Genomic DNA, 21838 nt, shown 5'->3' on the forward strand with positions numbered 1-21838 from the left:
TTCGTCTGATCACCCGAGCTCATCTCCAAGCCTTGTTCCACAGCCACAGTGTTGCCTCACGTAAGCCGTTGTTCCTCTAAACGAGTGATTCTTGTTTGTAACTTTTATAGCTTAGCTTCTTGCCTTAGCTCAGGATTATTTTTCATAGTTGTTTGTTTTCCTCCTTTGGAGCGACTTTGATTTTGTTCATAGCTTAACTTAGGTCTTCCTTTTTAGGAGAAAGTTTATTTTGAGTTTAATCTGATTTTCCTCCTTTTGGAGCGATATTGATTTTGTTGTTAATGTCCATAGTTTACCTTAGATCCTCCGTTTTTTAGGAGTGAGCTTATATTGAGTCTCGTCTGGTTTTCCTCCTGTCGGAGTGTTATTTTGTTAAAATCTTCACATAGCCTTTTGTTTGCCTCCTCTGGGAGTGACTTTTAATTTATTTTTCTTAGCTGCTGGTATTTCCTCCATTTGGAGGTTTGTTTTTTTTTTTTTTTTTGTTTTTGTTTTTTTTTTGTTACCTTTTTTTTAAAAAAAAACCTCTAGGTAAATTTCATAGTCACTGTTTATTTTGTCACTCGGTTTAGAGAACGTTGGTTTTGAAAATAAAGTCAATTTAAACCAAGTCATCTCTGCGTCTGAGTCCTGCCTGGAGTCCCGGCCTGACAATATGCACACATTTCCCACCCAACAAAATAACACTATAACACAAGAAATAAAATTATCACAATACTAAGATATTTGAAAAACTGGAAAAATACAACAGTGCAGCAGTGATGACTTTTGTCTGTCCAACCTTCAATCAGCAGAGTGATCACACTAACACTATCAATCTCATATTGTGATGCAGTTCATTTCATTTCCACTGGGTGTCCACACTTGCAGGCTCACAAAAGGGTGTGTCTGTGACAACCAATCACATCTGTTAAAAGAAAGCATCACACCTAGCAACAGGGTCAACCTAGGACCCTACAATACCAGAGTGACGACACTTCCATTGACTCCTGTGGTATGCTGAAGTTAAGCCTCGCGCGCCCTCTAGTGGGGCATGAGGGCATTACCTTTCCGACCACAAAACCCATTCACTTACAGTATGTCTGATGCGCACTTGCTTGTAAATTGAAAACGGCCTTGTTTTTACTTTTAGGTGTCTTGGTCATATTAAGTCATACTTATAATTTGTTTATTTCAAAATGTAGAGAGTAACATTATGGTAGACAACTTTTTTTTTTAACCTGTAAACAGGTCACCGATGCTACTGTTAAGGTAGATTATGCTTTTAGATTTGCTTGACTTTTGAAACGCACAAGAATTCCTGGTCAGCAGCAATGCAGCAATACTGAAGTTCAGTCAGTTCTTGGTCAGATATGCAACGCGCTATCCCGCCACTAGAGGCCACGTGACCAACTTTCCACTTGACCAATGTGTGTCGCTACTCTGGTATTGCAGGATCCTAGGTCAACCACACCTCCTCAGTAAGATAAAAGTTTCTGTCCCTTCCTTGCTCAAAGTTGCTCTTAGAACTTTCGTAAATCACTCCTAAGCTAAGACTCCTTACTAAAAGTTTTTAGTCTAAGTTAGGAACTCTTTTAGAGTACAAAATGTTTGTGAATACAGCCCATGGTTTCTGTGGCTCCTCCTAGTGCTCCCAGTGGCATTTGAGAGAATCCACCATACCTTAAAGAAAACAACTATCTAGAGCCAGGAGGAGTCTCTTAGCAGTGTCAATCACTGCTTGTGCACACTCTACACAGCCCCCCTCTCCCATACATGCTCTCACAAAAGCCCCTTTGTACTGCACAAAAAACCCATTAACACCTGCTTTCATCTGGGGCCGTGTTCACAAACATTCTGAGAATACTCTCAGAGGGCTCCTAATTTAGCCTAAAAACATTTAGATTAGATTCAACTTTCTGTGCATAAGCAGTAATTAAATAACATATGTACAGGTTAATATACAGGGTGGAGGGTATGAATGATAAAGAGTCTTAGCTTAAAAGAGAGAGGACATTTCTAAGAGCAACTTTGAGCAAGGAAGGGACAGAAACTTTTATCTTAGTGAGGAGCTGTGGTTGACCCTGTTGCTAGGTATGATGCTTTCTTTTAACAGATGTGATTGGTTGTCACAGACATGCCCTTTTCTGAACCTGCAAGGTGTGGACACCCAGTGGAAATGAAACGAATTGCATCACAATATGAGATTGACAGTTTTGTCATTGTTTGTGTGATCACTCTGCTGATGGAAGGTTTAGAGAGACAAAAGTCATCACTGCTGCACTGTTCATGTGGATCATGTGTAAATATTTGTGTTGAGATAGACTTGGATATGTATAAACCCATCCTTAAAGGCCACATTTCTTGCAAACGTATTTGACTTAAGCTCTTTGCTCCTCTAGGGAGCATAGGGCATTGACCAATGTCCTCCATTTCACTCGGTTGTTGTTTCACTTGGTTGGTTGTCCCTCTAGATCTCCCCAGCTGAGCCCACTCTTAGATGTTTCTGTCTGGACACCTCTTCTCCAGCTATTCTTGGGGATGTTTGTAACAGGTTTTCTGAGAGTGTGTCCAATTCAACTCCACTTTCTCTTTGGAATTTGTGAGTCTGTGGGATCCTGGTTTGTTCTTTTCAACAGGTCTGCATTGCTTACTTTGTATCTCCACCAGATGTTAAGTATTCTCCTGAGGCAAGTGTTCATAAATGTTTGTTGTGTGTTTTGTTGTTTTCCATGTCTCTGATCCATACAACACCTGCCTCACAATGGAATTAAAAATGTGTAATTTGGTGTTTGATATGTGATTTGAGGTCCAGATCTCCCTAAGCATGAAAGTTTAATTTAATTTCTTGCAAATGCTATTGCATATTTTCTTTTCTCCCCTGCTAGTAAATAGAATATATGAAGAGATAAACACCATTTATTATAACTGGAATAGTAGGTTTTCCACCAAACAGGTTTTCTACCAAATATGACCGGGTCACCTGGTCAAAATGGGGGTTAAATTGCAATGTAGAAGCTCATGGATACTGTATTTCCTGTTTCTTCAACAGAAGATACAGGAATAAACCAGTAACAGTAAAATTGTCACTTAGCATTACAATTAAAAAAAGAAATACAATTTACAAAAGACAAAATATGTCTACTGGCTGTCCATGTCTTCCTATGTTTCCATTTGTGTTTTACTGTATCTGCTATATTTGCTGGAAAAGAAGCAAGAGACAGCCCAAAACTGACTCTGCTTACGAAATGCATATTAAGGGTTGAAGTGAACTTTGTTTTTAATTCAGAATTTCAGGAGCATTATGAGCGTCTCTGCTCTCTGGATAAAACAGCCAATTTGTTGATATGATGACAGGGTAAGTAACAGAAATTAATACAGTGATGCAATTTTATATGTCCACTCATCTCTTAATGCTTAACACTTCAACACACATATATACATTTTTATGCCTCCGCGCTAGTGATAGCCACAGCCAGAGGCATTGTGTTTTTCGGGTTGTCCGTCCTATTTTCGTGAAAGTGATATCTCAAGAATGCCTTGAGGTAATTTTTCCAATTTGGTACAAATGTTCACTTGGACTTAGCAATAAAGATTTTGGTGGTCAAAGGTCACTGTGACCTTGAAAATGTCTCATTCTTGTGAATGTGATTTCAATCAGAAGAGACAGAAGAATGAAGAAAGATAATATTTAATACAGCATATGAGTGTACAGATTAACAGATGATTTGTGCTGATTGAGATTTAACATAAGTCTTTGGCACTTTGACACCAGAGGGAGATTTTTGTGATCGAGGGACATCTAAGCGGCAGCAAGATAAATCCTCCCATAGAGTCTAGACACTGGTGGAGGTGGTGGTGGCTGATGACTTTGTGGTTGATGACTGATGAGGTGAATGAGGCTGACTCCTCGAAGACTAGGTGGTGATGGGAAAGTGGAGGGTATGCATGGCTGCAGCATGAAAGGACTGGCAGAAAAAGAACAATATTTAAAATGAGGAGCAGTAAGATGATGGGCTGACAGAGATGCTTTGTTGCTGTGCTACTGGTTGATTGTGGATCAGCTGTAGAACAGCTGATAACTCAATTCACAGCCCCGAACACTGACAGCTAGAGATAAAGAGTGAGCATGCGTGCAAGCAGTGAATGACAGGGTGAGAAAGAAAGTTATAGACTAAGCATAAAAAAGTATTGTCTTCCTGACTGATCTTTCGCTAGAGCGTCATATCTCAAGAACACCTCAAGGGAATTTCTTCAAATTTCACACAAACATCCACTTGGACTGAAGGACAAACTGATTGGAATTTGGTGGTTGAAGTTCAAAGCTCAAGGTAACTGTGACCTTACAAAACATGTTTTTGGCCATCATTCAAGAAGATTTATGGTATTTATGACAAAATTTCACACAAGTGAAAGTGATGACATTTTATATCCAAAAGGTCAACTTCATTGTTACATCATAATATCCTTAATAAAACCCTTCTCTGGCCATTATTCAATGTCGTGTTTCAGGAACAGAAGGGGAGATAGTTGTTCAGATACTGAATTGGTGACACTAATCTTGGGTGTCCACCTTTAAACTGTGCTGATTCTATAGATCTTCTGTGTGTGAAGCATCCATGTTTTCACTGGAATGGGTGTGAACTGTAAGAGAAACTTGGCTGGTGCATGGAGGCATACAACCGCGGTGTGGTAACTCTAGTTATTAATAAGCTACCACTCTGATAATGGCTACAATCTTTGAAACTATTTGTAATTTTTTTTTTTTTTTTGTACAGCAAAGCTATTCAAATACAAATTCAACTGGGCCAGATTTTAAAACCAGAAAATATTGATGGGCCACATTTTCAGCAGCGTGTACATATAAAATATATATACTCAATATTTTTATTATCTGGCACTACACTTCAAAGGTGCACTGACTGAATTTTTCATAGCACCAATTAGCATTTTGCATTTAAATGCATTTATTTGATTATTTTGAATATGTAGCAGGGACAGTGGGAAAATGTAGGGTGGTGTCAAAAGGGGCCCATAGTTTACACCCCTCACTCTTTGTTCATGCAACATTTTAGTATCAGCCAAGGTTAAGAAAAGGATACGAGGTGACCACCATCAAATATTTCTTACAGACCATATAATAAACAGAAAAGTTCCAAAAACTGCAGTTCCTGTAATGGCTACTTGAGACTGGCTCCCAAGAGCGAGTCAATCCCCATAGACCCCCATGTTGAAATGCCCAAATTTACAGCAGAATTAAACATGTTTACAGGCTGGTACAAGAAACAGATTTGGTCTGTATAGCTATTTCAACATTCATGCCAACTGCACAGGGGGTGACTTTTTACGTGTTTACATGTTATTAAGGCTTAAAGTAAGCTGTAATTAAGGGCAGGGTTGCTTTGAGTGACAGGCTGTCTGCTGATAGTGTCCTCGGCTTCTTAGTCAGATCCACCTTTCGCTCCTCTACACTCTTAACAAGAATGTGTCAATATTAACACAACGTGTTGAATTTCTACACATCAATGAGTTGAATTTGGGACAACACGTGTTGTGTTAATTTTGACACATTCAGTGTGTTAATATATCAACACAGTGACTGTGTCACATAGATTAACACAGAGATGTGTATAATGTGTGAGTACTAACACATTCATGTGTTGTTACATAAAACTTATATTAACACATTCATGTGTTACTCAAAATTACACAGTGATCGAACACAAGCTTGTGTTACTCTAAACAAATGGCAGAATACAATGAATAAAAAAGGAAAATGCCACTTGGAATCATTTATTTATTTCAAGAAATATTTTTTAAACATTTTAAAACATTTAGTCAACATGTCTTGTTTCACTCATGAATCTTCAAAGTTTCTTTAAAAACCTTTTACCTAGCATTAAGACATTTGGTCAACAGTTCATTTCATTTTAATTTTAACTTCACAGAAAATAAAGAAAATAAATTAATTACAAGCTCATTTCTAGAAGATAACCAAGGGGTCCGGTGTATGAAACACAGTAAAACAAAGGCCAATTTGGTACAATACTGTAGGCGAATTTATTGGAGTGTCTCCAGAGACCGAAAATACAAGCTCAACATGCCAACATGAAGAAAAAAACCCCACATACAATCAGACGGGCTTCAAGACATCATTTAGACAGGCTGTCTACAGCAGCAGAGCAAAATGCTTTTACAACACACAGATAACTCACATAACTCATAGTGGAGTGAAGTGGCGAACAATTTGATTCAATAACACTCGTATTCACTAACACTCGTATTCATTGATGAGCATATTATTGACCTATTTAAGTGCAATACAATGAAAACAACCAGCCAGTGCGCCTCGGACTATCTAACATATCACATCTGATCACTTGCAACAAATATGAAAGATACTCACAAGTAAGATGACTACAGAACCTCTCATTTTTTTCCTCCCGATTCCAAGGTATGGCAGCTGCCATACCTCGCCATACCTAAATGACACCTATGGTGGTGGTCCAGGGTCATTTCCAGAGAGTTCCATTTTAGCTGCTGCATAAGAAAAAGAAAAATGTTTCAATACAAAATTTAAGGACAAACGTCAATTTTCTACAAATTATAAATGATATCTACAAAATAATTTTATTTGGAGCATACAGGGCATAGGCACTTTTTGCGGTTCCCATTTTGACACGTCATTTGCAGAAAATAACGAGCAATATTATGGACCTGCATATACATAATCATCACTGTTAAAATAATAAAGGCACATGGTCAAAAGCCTTAAAAATTAATCATTCCCATTTTATTTAAGGTAATTATTTCTTTATCTCATTTACTACATAACACACATTAATAATTGTGTCATTAATATTGTAATAAACTTACAAGTCTTTGGCTTGTAAAATCTGTCTAATAGTCCAATATTTTGAAATTTAAAAAAATATATATTATATGGTCAAAATGTCTGGTGGAAATAATCTAAGCACAATCTATCCTGAGTGGAGCACAATGCTTATCTTCGTCTCTAGTGTGTCAGCACTAAATGAGAGGTTTCCAGCCTGAGTACACCTTTATTTTGCCCGGTTAATACTCAAATAACAAGCAAACATATCTGTCTCACCATAAAACACAACTGGCAGATGCCCAAATGACGTTACTTGCAGGTCCCGATTCATGTGTCATTAAATGAATGTACTAAATAAATGTAATTTAAGAAAAAATACAAATGAAAACATGAATTAAGTTAACGTTACCGTAAGTCTCAACGGTTGCCTCTCTCCCCCCAACTCTGCAGTGAAACCAGCAAAATGGTGGTGTTGAATTGCTAAATCAATGAATTACTGTGACATTGACTTCAAACCCAGTTAATTGTTAAAGTAAACTAGATGAGGTTTCTGCGGACTTTATGGAATGAGCGACTGTTTTGCTATACTGTCCTAAACTGCATTTTACTTGGTGCAATTTTTGTAACAAGCACAGTAGAACTTAAGCTAACATTAGCAGCTAACGTTAACGTTAGCTTACTGTTCGACAGCCCTGCTGAACAAAATGGGAAGCTTACTGTATCTGGATTTTCTTAGAGATATGATTTAGCTGGTGGTTTCTACACATGTCGAATTTAACTGACTGATAAACAGTTCGATGAGATAGTTTAAATTAAACTGGTATTGGATACTTACCGAAGAGTCCAACAGCACCCCAGGCAAAGCAGCCTCCATCTTCCTCCCCTTTGTCTGTCTCAGAGTAAAGCACGTGTAAAGAGCGACCCCTTCCCGCCTCTTAAAGTAACACACCCATTGTGTTAAACTGGTTGCCGCCAATTAAAGTAACACACACATTGTGTTAAACTGTCCAGCACATTAAATGTGTTAAGCTTTCTGTGCATTTTGTACACAACTTGTGTTGAAATCCACACAAAATGTGTTATACAAGTAACAACACAGAAAATGAAAATGTGAATTTGAATTACAGTGCAGATCCCTGATTGGCCCCGATTGGATCTTAATTTCTGTATACGAGGCAGGATGGCACTGAGTCCAGACTGATACATAGAGAGAAACAGAATATTGAGCTGACGTCATCAGGATAGTCTTACCAGGCGAAAATAGTCACTTCTAGCTCCATTAAAAAAAAAAAAAACAAAAAAAAAAAGATGGCGACCGCTGTAATGCGGCACTTGAGGATTCAAAACAGGAGCCTTCAAACCAATGGGCAATGTCACAGTAGCTATGTCCCTTATTTTTACAGTCTATGGCTGTAATGTGCTCTTTCGGGTGCACTTCCTGTTCAACACTGTGGCATTTCTGCAGCTGAAATGTGTAAATTAATCTCTTCTCTCTCTGCTCCTGATTTACTGTCTGCCTCTTTTCTGTGGACGCAGCAAACAAGAAAGGTAAGTGCCTCTGTCTGTTCTTGCATTACTTCATCCTCATTACCCTCCTTACCTCCCTCACCTGTGCTTTGTGACAGTGATGACATTAACTGACAGAGGTTCATTGTTTGTTATGCTGCCAGAATCACAGCGCCGTGCCAGCTTCTCTAAGCTGTCTTCGGGCTTCCATGAGAGCTTTATTAACTTAACGTAACACTAGCACTAGGTAGCTTGGTTAATTCACATTGACTGTGATATTGATTGGGATGCTAATTTTGGCTAGTGAAAATCAGACTCAAAACAAAATGCACTTACCATAAAAATGAAGAGCCTACTCCTTAAAGTGTCTTACAGTACACCCGAGAGTAAGGTGACCAGATTTTGAAAACGACAAGTGGGTACATGACCAGTTTGTTGACATTAGTCTTTCCAGGAATTAACACAAATTCAGCCAATCCCTGTGCATTCTGAGCTACCATACATGACTTCAACGGGACGACAATGGACTACAACGGGTCACACGCCGGTGACGTCATAACTGACAGAAACATGGGATTTTGACTGGCGGCAGAGCTCTTCACACACATAAAGTGTAAATAAAAACAAATCAGTTGAGTCTTTCCCCTTCGGAATGAAATGGCCAGTCAGGTTACATGCTACAAATAGAGTTTAAGAGGTCCTGATCACCTTGGGTACGACGAGAAAGTGAAAATGATAGGAGGTGTGTGTCCTTTTCAGCTGCCAGCTTCTGTGTGGACAAATGACCTGTCAATTCAGTCATTCAATTCATGTCCTGTCGATTCATTACTTAACATTCATTAGAATTAACTTCTTGACTTTGAATATCTCATGTTATTGTTGAGATCAACTGACTAGCTAGCTAACGTTAGCCAACTAACCTGTGATGAAGTGCCTGCCACAGACATAGGTGTAGTGACTAGCTGGATCCCACAGCTTTCCGTCTTTACCCTGCCGTTTGATGGTTGAGAGCCACAGATTTCTTCTTTCCCCATTATTCACTCTATCCAGGAGCAAAGAAAATCGCAATTCTGGGTATTTTTTATTGTTTGCTGTGCAGTGAACAACACAGCAACTTTTCGGCATTATGAACTCCTCGCCGCGACTAGCGTCTCTCCCGGGTCGAGTTCAAAACTTTCACCTAAAAGGGGGCGTGGCCATTGTAACAGCAGTGAGTGACATTGCGTTGAAGTCATGTATGCAATTTTGTCCAATCACCGCAACCTTACCACAAATTTGACTATTTAAAACAGGTAAAATATCATTGTTCAGTTCATTGTAGAGCTGCGTGCAGGGTATTGATTTGCTCAGCCCCTCTTTTATCATGAGACTACTGCTGCAGGAGTGTGACCTCTGTGCCTGGAACTGAGTCACATAGGTAGAGTAATGCCTGGTACACACCACATGATATCAGCCCGATTGTAGCCCGACGAAGCATCATATGGTTTTGGCTCGGATCATGAACTTACACAATAATCCATTGTTTCATCTCGTGTAGTGTGTCATAGTAGACAGCAAACGACGCCACATCTGGGACGCCTCATGACATTCCAATAGAAAGTCTAGCTTGTTTGATTTTCTCTTTGTCAGTCATGACTGCTCCCATCAAACCCGTCACTTTGACCAATAGAAAGAGGAAGTGAATTCACTGTAGGACCTACAGTGTCGAACACTTCCTTCAGCAGGCATGTAGGAACAGTGTCCAGGGGGCAAGAACTGGGCTTTGTGTGTGAGACTATATCTTTGATGTGAGCCAGAGACACAGGCTTGAACTTATTTATGACAGCAGAGCATTGAGAGGGAGTGGACGGGCCAAGGACAGGAGGTGAAATGGTAGATCTGATGTTGTCAATTTTGCTTGTGAAAAAGTGCAGAAAGTCTTCACAAGTGGCTGTGGTTTGTACATGGCAGGCAGTGGCAGCTGGGTTAAGGGCTGAGTTTATTGTGTCAAATAGTATTTTTGGAGAGTGAGAATATCTGAAAATAATATCAGCAAAGTATTTTGCTCTCGCTGCTTTGACAGACTGCTGATAGTTGGCAAGAGAGGTTCTCATGAGATCAAAGGACACTTGGAGCCTGTCTTTTCTCCACCTCCGCTCTGCTCTCCTACATAATTGCCTGAGTGCACGGGTGTCATCATTGAGCCATGGTTGAGTTTTAGTTTTCGGTTTTCTTATTTTGAGTGGAGCAACTGAGTCCAAGATGTCTGCACAGGTTGAGTTGAACAGAGTTATCAGCTCATCCGTGCTCAGGTGGGAGAAATGGACCTCAAGCTCGCAGGATATAGACGAGGTGATGTAGGCATCAGAGAATTTGGTGGCTGTGGAGCAGTTTATGGAATGAGAGTGGGAAACAGGTAGCTGAGGTTTGGGTACAGTCTGCAACAAGGAGGAGAACCTGACACACAGGTGATCTGATATTCCCATCTCTTCCAGGGCCAGAGAAGGGACGTTCAGACCATGAAGACCAAGGCCCAATCTCAATTCCTATTTTAACCCTCAATCTAAATTTTCAAGCTCAACCCTCAATCTCACTAGCCCTCAAAACCAAGTGTTAGGGCTATCTTGTGACTTTAAAATGGGACACCCCTCAAAGGCAAATACGTCTTAAGACTGTGGGGGGCAGCAATCAATACGCCAAAACTCCATCCAGTCTGTCAGTTCAAAGAAGAAATATACGTCATCAGTGGTCGTCGATAAAAAGATGCAACATGTTTTTTTTTTTGTTTTTTTTTCAATACTTTATTTCAATTCTTGTACAAAACAAGCAGTGACAGACATGAACAGAACAAATATGCCAGGGTTAAGAAAAAAGAAGAGAAATAAAATAAACAAATAAATAAATTAAAAAGTTCAGCAGCTCAAACAATTAAATTGTTTACATATTTTCAGAGTCTTTATAGCTTTGGAGTTTGTGGAGTGCTGAATGGTTTAAGTATTGCTGCATTTCATTTGTAAAAATTTTGAACAAGGGTTTTCTGTTACAAAATTTACTCTTATGAATATTTCACTGTCATAATAAATAGATTAATGATATAGAATTGTTTTTGTTTTGAAATGCTAACATTATAAAATCCAAACAGCACATCTTTATACAGTAGTGAAAATAGAACATAAATATTGCAACGAATATACTCAACAAAATCTTTCCAAAAAGTGACAGTATAGGGGTAGCTCCAAAACAAATGTACAGTTACTAAAAAATAATCTTCGACAATGCCGTCTGCAGCTGTGCTGATTTCATATTGAAACAGAATGCTTGATCACAAGGGGAACAGTTGCCGTTGTGACCAAGAATTTTGTTATGAATATGAACAGTTCACAAGTTACAAATTACTCATTCCCATAGTTTTTTTGGAGCCTGCTTGCTTTTTGTACACTTGTCTTCATTGTTGGCCCTGAAGTTAATCAGGGCTTGTGTTTTGTCTAGTGGCCCTGAAATGGGACAGCAATAACAGCATTACTTTCTTTTATTTTTTATCTTTTTTGGGCTACCTGTCAGATATTCGTTAAGTTAGTAGTTTAGTTTCATGCAGTATTGCAAGTATTATCACAATGAATACTGTAGTCAACATCCAGCAGAACTGGTGAGGCTGTTTACACGGTCTCACAAGTGTTATCTGGTGACTTTCATCCATGTTAACGTTTCACTCTTTGGGTTATAAATTGATATTCAACCAAATAACCTGTAAGTTACCACAACAACTGACGTAACTTATTCAGCGGAAAGTCACCAGATAATAGGATCACTAACATTAACCTGCAGCTGTGACGTTACCAGCTGCAGACTCTACGGCTACAGGAGATGACACCGTCCGGTCATCTTACAAAAATGTCGATGAAAACATTTTACGTATATTAAAACAACTTAACAACTACATTATCACTGAGAAAAATGACTTTTTATAACTGAATGACAGTATACTCAGTTATCAGAGAACCGGGTTACGTGCGGGGCAGGCAAGCCGTCACCCGCGATGGCTTTGTTAGCTAGCCAAAAAAATACGTGTGTTACACTACAAAGAGGTCTATAGTCCATAAAATGACGTCAAACTAAGATAATGCAATGTTATCATAATTTTAAAACAACTATTAACAAGCAAAATACTCACATTGATAACTCTGCTTCCTTACACTTGTTGCTGCCATCTTGCATTGACTGAATCGCCTGTACTCGGCCGGGTTCAGCTGGGCTCAGTGGATGATACGCAAAGGATTCTGGGATAGCACTCACCACCAAGGGTGGTCCTGGAAAATCTTAAAAGTGAGGGCCATACAGCCCTTATTCTTGACCCTCAACTCAACACTGAGAATGAGAATTTTTGAGACTGAGGGTTAAGATTGAGGGTTAAGATAGGAATTGGGATTGGACCTAAGTCTAGTGTGTGGCTACGGTTGTGGGTTGGGCCAGAAACATGTTGCGTGAAGTTAAAAGAGTCCATGATGCCAAGAAATTCTGTGGCTTTGGTTAACACCAAACCACTGATAGGTCGACATGGAAGTTGAAATCATCAGAAATAAGGATTTTGTCATGATTCACAACAGCAGTGGATAAAAACTCAGAAAATTCAGTGAGGAAGGTGGCATTAAAGACAGTAGAACAAATTATATTCTTTTAGTTCGAGAGTGGTTCAAGAATTGTATGGCACGCAATGATCTCTCATTATTTTTTCTGCCAAACATTTATTTATTTAATTATATTTGACTGGATGCCAGCAGATATGAACTATTTTTACATCAGCATAATTTTGTTACAATTATTGTTTTTTTGCTCTTCAAAACTACATTGTCTTATCAAATCAGATTGGTCAATTTGCCTGCTGACTCAGATGAACTTACCCCTAACCTGGGGCAAATTGAGCCACAGGAACACTTTTTTTCTGAAGTCATATTTTCAGGGCCATGTGTCATAGATGTAGTCTTACAATTTCAACTGATAAGAGACATCTTGAAATAAGGGTAGATGTTTTTTTATTGCTCTTTTGTCTAATTGTCCTAACCAAGAGGACAACATAAGTAAAAATTGGCTCACCTTTCCCCATTCTTCCCTGCACAGTGACAGGGCTAATTATTACATTACACAGCCAACATTACCCATCAGTTATTAACAGGTTTAATGACAGTGTCTAGCCTTTTCGGTGTCAGTGTGAGATGTTGAACGACTTGATGTAGGATGTCAGCCGCTGCTGCTGTATTAGCTTGTGCTAACTGGGCAGGGAGAGCAGGAGGAGAGTGGCTCACGGAGACAGTCCTTTAGCTCTGCTTCGACAGCAGCAACAGCTGACTGCAGACGATCAGCTGTTGCAAAGATAATAGGCTCTAAACTGAATTTAAAAACAAAACAGTGTCTTGTCTTCAAAGTTGAACATTCACCCCAGACATCATATACACCTTGTAGAGTTCACTATTTACAGTGGTGTGAAAATTGCCAGTGTCTATTAAGGATAGATGTCCATAATCTGTTTGGAATTCATATTAAAAACAGTCTCAAAAGTGCATGGTAATGAGTCAGGGGAGCTTTTTTGTCAGTGGTTGTCTAATTTTGTAAAAGTTCAAACAAACTGAACCTCCTCACATTTTAAAAATAATCACACAATATGTTCTAGATTATCACTTCCTGTCAACCTAATCTGGGCAGATAAAACCAATGTTTTTTTCCCACTTTGTGGGAAATATTTCTTTTTATAATTGTCTGTAGTTTGAGATAAAGTACTTGTAGTAATTGTGGCCTGTCCTTGGTTGCATGGTTTGCTTTCTTAGTGCACCGCTTCTTCATTCCCCCAGGAAACAAACCTCTCCAGCCAAGGATGAGCACATGGCCGGGATCAAGGACCCACTGTTGGCCCACTCCTCAGACCCTGTGGAGATGAGGAGACTGAACTATCAGACACAAGGCATGGACACACACACATACACACACACACACACACACACACACACACACACACACACACACACACAAAACTGTCCCCAGCACCTGCAAGTTTTTTTCAGACTGACCCACACATGCACACACAGTAATGACTACAAGTAGAGTCTTATTTAGGGCTGAAATACCTCTCAGTTGTAGCCTCTAAGTGTGCACAGTTCATTGCTGTAATAATTAGGGATGTCCCGATCCAGCTTTTTCACTTCCAATCCGATACCGATATTACAGCCTTGAGTTTTGGCCGATACCGATACTGATCCGATCCAAACGCGTAGTCATGTCATGTCAGTCATGTTAGAAAAGGTTTGATCAAGCAATATTACTCTAACAAGAACAACTACTTAATCAGGTTAGTTAGAATGATCCACAACAGTTGGTATGAGAAACTGACCTGTTTATTGTGAACAGGGTTAAATAAACAAACTTTAAACTTGAACATTAACATTAAATAAAAAATATAGCTGGTTTGCTTTGGCCCCTTAATAAATAGAAAATAAATCAACACAAGAAATCTTTAAAATGTCTAACAATGGAATTAAAATAGCAGCAAGATTCCACACACTTGTGCTTTGGCCCCCTAATAAATAAAAAATAGATTAACACCACAAGACATTGTTGGCATTTAAACAAACAATGCAGCCTTTCCTTTTCAGTTATTTTTGTAGTGTCAGTGCCAGCCTGGTGCTGTTGTTTCCTGTGTGTCTGCATGCTGGCCTGGTGGATTGATAGTAAGTGCTGGAGCGGATCATTGGAATAGACTGCTTGAATTGCGGAGCGCAGGGCTGGCCGGAAAACCTGGATTGGAGTACATGAAAAACTGGATCGGAGTTGTTGGATCGGCATTTTTCCATGCAGTCCGATCCAATGCTGATGCATGTTTTTTGCTAATATCGGCGGTCGATACATCCCTAGTAATAATGCTGACAGATTTCTTATTAGGTTTTTGCCTCTGGCCCTATCACCATATTCTTTATTGTGAATTCTTTTAGTGCAGAGAGAACCACACCATCATTTTGTTTTTTTAAGATTAATTCAAACTTGACAAAATCAAAATAAATCTCACTAAAACCCTCATAGTCGGTTAGGCCACTGTTCCAAAAATCACCAACTCTGGTTTAGCTGAAATAAATCCTTAATTCACTAAGTAAGATGGGAAACGCTCGACACGTATTTCCCCACCGTCTCCCAGCTGACAGCAGAGCAGTAGAACAAAATAAATTGATTCAATAAAATGATGATGTGCTCAGCCAATCATCAAAATGTTTGTCCAATAGTCCAGCCATAGTCTCTAGCACAGGTCTGTCCAAGTGAGCAAAATTTTGATGCATAGTAATGCACAAACAAGCTTTTTCTCGTTTGTACTTGGTGATAGCATCTAACATTAACTGCCCATGCTGAAATTCAGTGCAGTGATTCAGTTTTTGTTGGCATCAGAGGGCAATTTGAGCAGTTGGTGGTGCCCTCATTTACGGCTCAACTGCAGTCTCTGCCACCCTCCACTGCATTCCTACAGGTGGGTCCAAAAAATATGCTGCTTGAATATCTGAGTCGGGAAATATACTGTAAAATATATCTTCCGTAATCATCTGCACTCATAACAAATGATGCCATTTTGGTGAACATGTAGCTCATTTGCAATGCAAGACAAGAAGGAAGATTTGTTTTTGGATGCATCTAGAGCACGCCCCTTGGATACCCAGAGGTGGAGATGAGACTTAAAGGGATAATGGCTGAATTTTCATTTTTGGGTGCACTATCTACTCACCCTCATGCTGAGGAACGCTCTGGTGAAGTTTTAGAGTCCTCACATCCCTTGCGAAGATCGGTGGGGGGAGCGGCTAGCACACCTAATGGCTGACGGCACCCCAGACTAACATCCAAGAACACAAAATTGAAACCACAAATATCTCCAACATGCACATCCGTGGTGATCCAGGTGTCCTGAAGCCCCGACATAAAAAGTTGTTTTGAAAAACATATGAACTCTGTTTTTAGCCTCACCGCAGCCTGTAGCTCTGACTGCTTCTCTGTGCTCCGTGCTCACGTGTGCGCACTTGCGCGAGACCAGCGAAAGCATGAGCTTTGCTTACCCGTGTTTACATCATGTGACATGTGCACCACAGGGAGAGACAACGGTAACCACAGTAGCTAAAAGATAATTTGCACTACGGCCTTTTAGCAAAGGACAGCCCAACATGTCTGAAGACTTTGAAACTGAGGAGGAACAGCATTTCTTTGTTGAGCCGTATTTGTTTGAGCCCGAGTTTACGGACGCGGAACTCAGGCTACTGGACGAAGCAACCGCCGCAGCTCATGAGCCTAACCCTCAGCCAGCCGCAGAATACCGGAGTCGAGCACTGGAAACCTGGTGGTGTAGTTGTTTCAAATGCAAAGCAATGCCAACGGATGAGGAAAGTCTTTGCTGCTCAGACTGGGAATTGGCGATGCCTGCACTTGAGAATCTGGACATCAGTACTGACGAGACTGCTGCTCTTCAGAGACCGTGCATCACCGATCACCCTGAGCGCGCACACATGAGCGCGGAACACAGAGAAGCAGTCAGAGCTACAGGCTACAGTGAGGCTAAAAACAGAGTTCAAATGACGTTTTTCCAAACAACTTTAATGTCGCGGCTTCAGGACACTTGGATCACTACGGATGAGCGTGTTGGAGATAATTTGTGGTTTCAATTTTGTGTTCTTGGATGTAAGTCTGGGGCGTCGTCAGCCATTAGGTGTGCTAGCCGCTCCCCCCGCCGATCTCCGCAAGGGATGTGAGGATTCTAAAACTTCACCAGAGCGTTCCTCAGCATGAGGGTGAGTAGATAATGGCTGAATTTTCATTGTTGGATGCACTATCCCTTTAAGGCCCAAACATACTCGGGTGGAACGTACGCAGAGCGGACTCCACGGAGATCCGCCCAGACTAAAAGCGGACGTCCGCAAGTCCTGTGCGCGCAAAGCTCAGATTTTACAACCGCGCGGACTCCGTTCCACGCACCAGTGTCACACAAAAGACTGCTCGGCATGTATTTTTCACATCGCGGGGATTTTTCATGGACATTTTTAACAGGAAACTACAACGTGGAAGTGCGCTCGACTATGGAAGCCCAAATGACTGCAGACATTCCTCGCGGAGCCCACTCAGCTTATAGTACACCCGAGTCTGTGAGCACCTTTACAAGCCGAAATAGCTTGTAGTTCTTTCGAGCACCACTCATGTCACTGGTTCGCAGAAGAACAGCAATTTTGAAGCAGCCTCCAGAGACACAAAATTTGGGGTATGGTGTGACATGTGTCTTGGCACGCTTTTAATTTGTAGCATCTCTATGAAGTGTTGAGAGTCATTGAGAGTGGCTTAACAATGATTGTAACAAATGAAAAATGGCAACATTAAAGGAGCAGAGATTAGATGGCTTAGAATGAAAACATTTTGTTGTTGAAAAAAGAAGCTCAGAGCAGGTGAATGTAATATGACTCTGTTGTTGTGCTGATGAAATTGGTGCTGTCAAAATGGACGTTATACTGATTTTACCATATAAACTGTTCAAGTACAGGTAACTCCAACCCCCCAGTGCTTGCCATCGGACCTTTATGTGAGACTTAGTCATAATTTGAATACCAGCTTTGAATTAAGAAGTTTCGATGAACACCAACGTGTAGATTTGGCGTACATTTATAAAAAGTCAAGGAAGATTTGTGTTGAATTGCATAGTGGCTTTGAAAAGTTAAGTGTCAAAAATGAGTATTACACACCGTATGATAAAAAGGCCTGTCACAAAAATTTTATTTCAGCAGATCTATCCTAACGCGTGGCAACTGTAGAAACATGAAAATAAATTAATAAATAAATTAATTAATTAATTGAAAAACAGAAGTAAAGTTTTGAATGAAAAACTTTAACTTATAGTGGAGTAGTCTTACAGTGTGGTATTAGTACTTTTACAAAGGATCTGAATACTTATTCAACCCCAGCTCAAATACTGATGTTATTCATATATTTTTTTTAGAAATTTTAAGACTTTCGATTAAAGGAAACATTTTACAGCAAAAAAGTTGTTGTTTTTTTAAATCATCTGTCCTTTGTAGTGGATATCGGGTCTTGTTTGATCACAAAATGTAACGTTAAAATGTAATAATAATGCATTCATTTTTTGTGAATTTTTATCTAAATTTCTTTTCATTTCATAAACATTACAACAGTTAGATGAAGGAAACACATCAAAACACTAAAACATTTTAAGAAGCAACATTTCACAACAGAGCTTTTTGATTAAACTGCATTCTGTGTACTTGATAAGCCTGAAGCTGGATTGTAGATTACATCACACATAACTGGGACCCTCGTGTTTGCTGCCCAGTACATCTGGATCCTTGGGCATCCAAGACATGCCATGTACATAGATATGCCAAAGAAGGTTTTAGCTTCTCTGGAGTGGTTTTCAGGCTGCCTCTAGTGATGAGCACTTGGCCCTCCTCCACATCATCTCCTGAAAGCTCTAAGTCTGAATCTCCTTCCACAATTCTTAGCAAAATCCTTTCCTCACTTAGCCCTCTGCTTCCTGGAGTATGGAAAATGGTTAAAAACAGGGGGTTGTAAGTCCTGCTGTCCACTACAAAGGTCACTGAATAAAAGTTGTGTTTTGAAGGGGTTACAATTACTGTACATTTCTAAAAACCTTACCAAATTGAAGTTAAGAGTCTCATATTGAAGGAACAATTTGATTATTAACAACAGAAACATAATATCTGCAAAGAAAAAAAAGATTACTTACCCCCCTTGATGCCATAAAATGAGGACGCTGCGATGCCTGCCATTTTGGAAAGAAAGTCCATGTACTCTTTTAGCCACACCCTCACAAGTGGGGCCTCACTAGAAAGCCCAGGATGTCCTCTTGACAGTACAGTGGGATTCAAGTAGATAGCATAAATGGTGCTTGACGTAGAGATCTCAGACTCATGTCCCACACAAAGGACAAAAATGAGTTGCCAGGTCTTAGGAGGATTCACAAAAACATGCACAAGTGAGTATCAGTGAATGCCATGAACTGCTCAATTTAAGACAAGAAAGAAGTTTGATTAATAGTTCTTACAGACAGAGAAAGATGGTAGAAAGCAGGCCAAGAAAGGCATACAAGTGTTCAAAATAGCCATTGCATCCCATCCCCCTATTAGCTGGTTTTACAGCAAGTCCCTTTTCACAGGCATACTATACTGAAAAGCAAGACTAGGCTGAAACCCAGATATGGGTCAAGAATTTATACCTCATCCCTGCAGTTTAGCACTCATGCCTGATTGTTCCTCCACCCATGGTCTTCCATCGCTGTTGCTGGTAGTGGAAGATTGCCCAATATAAAAATACAGAGGGAATAATAAATGACGGGCAGTTTATAATGTAGTCTGTTTCAAATGAAGCTGGTAGCCTCTGACGTTGTGGTAAGTAAAAGCCCTGCCACTACGTTTTAATTTTCTTACTTTATGTCCATCTCCATTATAAAGAAGTAAAATTGTTTGCTAGCTTTAAGCTAATGGCAGTACTCAGCGGGATGCTAAAGTGTCTCTGCTGTTTCACACCATCATTTTTCCCTTTTTACTCTGTGTAGTAGTCCCTAGAGGAAATATCAAAAAGGCTGGGGTGCTGTTGTCATAAAGTTGTTTACGGCAGCAGATCACTCTGTGGTCCTATTGGTCAAAGTGACAGCTGTGACAGGAGAAGTCATGAATGGGGGCGGCAGTAGCTCAGTCCATAAGGACTTGGGTTGGGAATCAGAGGGTCGCCTGTTGGACTGGTGGCTGGAGAGGTGCCAGTTCACCTCCTGGGCACTGCCGAGGTGCCCTTGAGCAAGGCACCGAATCCCCCAACCGCTCGGGGTGCCTCACCAAGGGCAGCCCCCTCACTCTGACATCTCTCCACTTTGTGCATGTATAGGTCCTCTTTGTGCATGTGTGTGTCTTTCAGACGTGTGTAATTGACAAGCAAGAGTGAAAACATTGAATTTCCCCTCAGGGGGATTAATAAAGTAAATAAACTTAAACTTAAACTTAAAGACAAAAAGAAAATCAAACGTGCTAGAATTTCTGTTGGAACATCGTGAGCCGTCATTAAATCAACTTACCAGTGAGTGTGCCTCGGAAAACACTGACATTAGTCTACGCCCACAACAACATCACATTTCACATCTCATGTGGTTACATGTGATTTGGCCAACTACAAGTTATGCCCCCCACTTCAAGTTTCTCCCCCTTCAGGATACGCACCTCCCTTGCAGTCCGCACACAGACCCCTCTGATGTGGTGTATTCACTCATCCCTAGCATTCCTGTCAGCTGTTCTACAAATGCAGATGCGCATACATGCATACTCCTTCTGTTGCTATTCCAGCTTTGGCAACAACTGCCTAGACTGCAAAACAACCCCAAAATAGGAAGACGGACTCACTGCTACAACAGAACACTTCTCTGGGAGGACAGCGGGTCATGGCTCCGGAAACTGACCCCCAACCAGGAGATGCAGCAGCTTAAACTCAGCCAGCGTTGGGGGACCAGATAGCCCCAACTCCTCCACTGTTGCTACTGTTAGACAGGTTAGATCTGGCACTGCTGCTGGCCACCATGTCACTGTGACCGCAAAATTTAAGCTGCTTCAGCCGCTGACTAAAGGTCCTTCTCGGAGGCCACCGCCCGACCTACCCTAACCCTACTCTACCCCTGGGAAATCAGTCCACAGTGGTGGGGAATGAGGCAGAGCAAATGTGTGGTTTGGTAGCTAATTAAGTGTTTCATTTGTGGTCTGATAAATGTATGAACTTTGGTTCTTGAACCTGTTCTATTCAGGACTCTTGAAACCTTGGTGCTATCTAGCAAACTGGCTTATGTTTCCACTAGTTTTAAGCAAAACCATTGTAATCAAGGATGTTTCATCAACGGAGGGCTTGTATAATGTACAATGGGAGTAAACAGTAGTAGCAAGATGACAGATCTCGGTGATTACCTGTGAACTTGTGTTTTGGGTAAAATTAAATAACTTTTGTTCTGTAATAAAACAAAAGCATGGGCCAGCTATTAATGAAATCACTGCAAGCTCATTTTTTTTCTGATGTTTTCCCACTTGACTCCTCCATTGTTGCTTTCTCCATCCTCTCTTTCCAACCTGTAGAATATGACATGCCCACTGATGTCATCATGGTTTGTACTTCAGGTCAAGGAAAACCTGCTAGTTTTTGGTTTCGGTTGAGAAACAACTTTCCAGGTTCTGAACCAATTTATTTTTTCGCATAAGGCTCTCAACTGTTAAAAATCTGGTACAAGAACCAGAACAAAACTGGTTCCATGTCGGTGTAAAAGGGGTAAGAAAGAGGTCTACAATGAAATAAGATTCAATAAATCACTGTTAACCCCAATTTGCTCACTCAACTTCAAATTTGCTCACAAACATTTTGCACTTAGGAACATAAGTTTCCAGTACGTGAGACACAAAATAAATGTGTCGCATGACCCTTCTCTCACAGGAATTTTATGTCAGTTTAACATAACTTGATGTTGTTTGAGCATTG

At 40.3% G+C, this 21838-nt stretch overlaps 1 protein-coding gene across 16 annotated transcripts in view; it reads left to right on the forward strand.

Moving 5' to 3' along the window:
* ptprfa (protein tyrosine phosphatase receptor type Fa) overlaps positions 1-21838 on the forward strand; it is an 888655-nt gene that overhangs the window by 589327 nt on the left and 277490 nt on the right. For all 16 annotated transcript variants that reach the window (XR_013491747.1, XM_078169090.1, XM_078169094.1 and 13 more), the window contains 2 exons: positions 8351-8362; positions 14143-14252. Coding sequence is in view for 15 of the 16 variants with exons in the window: in XM_078169090.1 (XP_078025216.1) it covers positions 8351-8362; positions 14143-14252 (122 nt within the window). In the remaining variant the exon portion in view is untranslated. The remainder of the gene's footprint in view (positions 1-8350; positions 8363-14142; positions 14253-21838) is intronic.

The sequence above is a fragment of the Epinephelus lanceolatus genome, chromosome 6, assembly GCF_041903045.1.
Source record: "Epinephelus lanceolatus isolate andai-2023 chromosome 6, ASM4190304v1, whole genome shotgun sequence".
NCBI lineage: Eukaryota > Metazoa > Chordata > Actinopteri > Perciformes > Serranidae > Epinephelus > Epinephelus lanceolatus.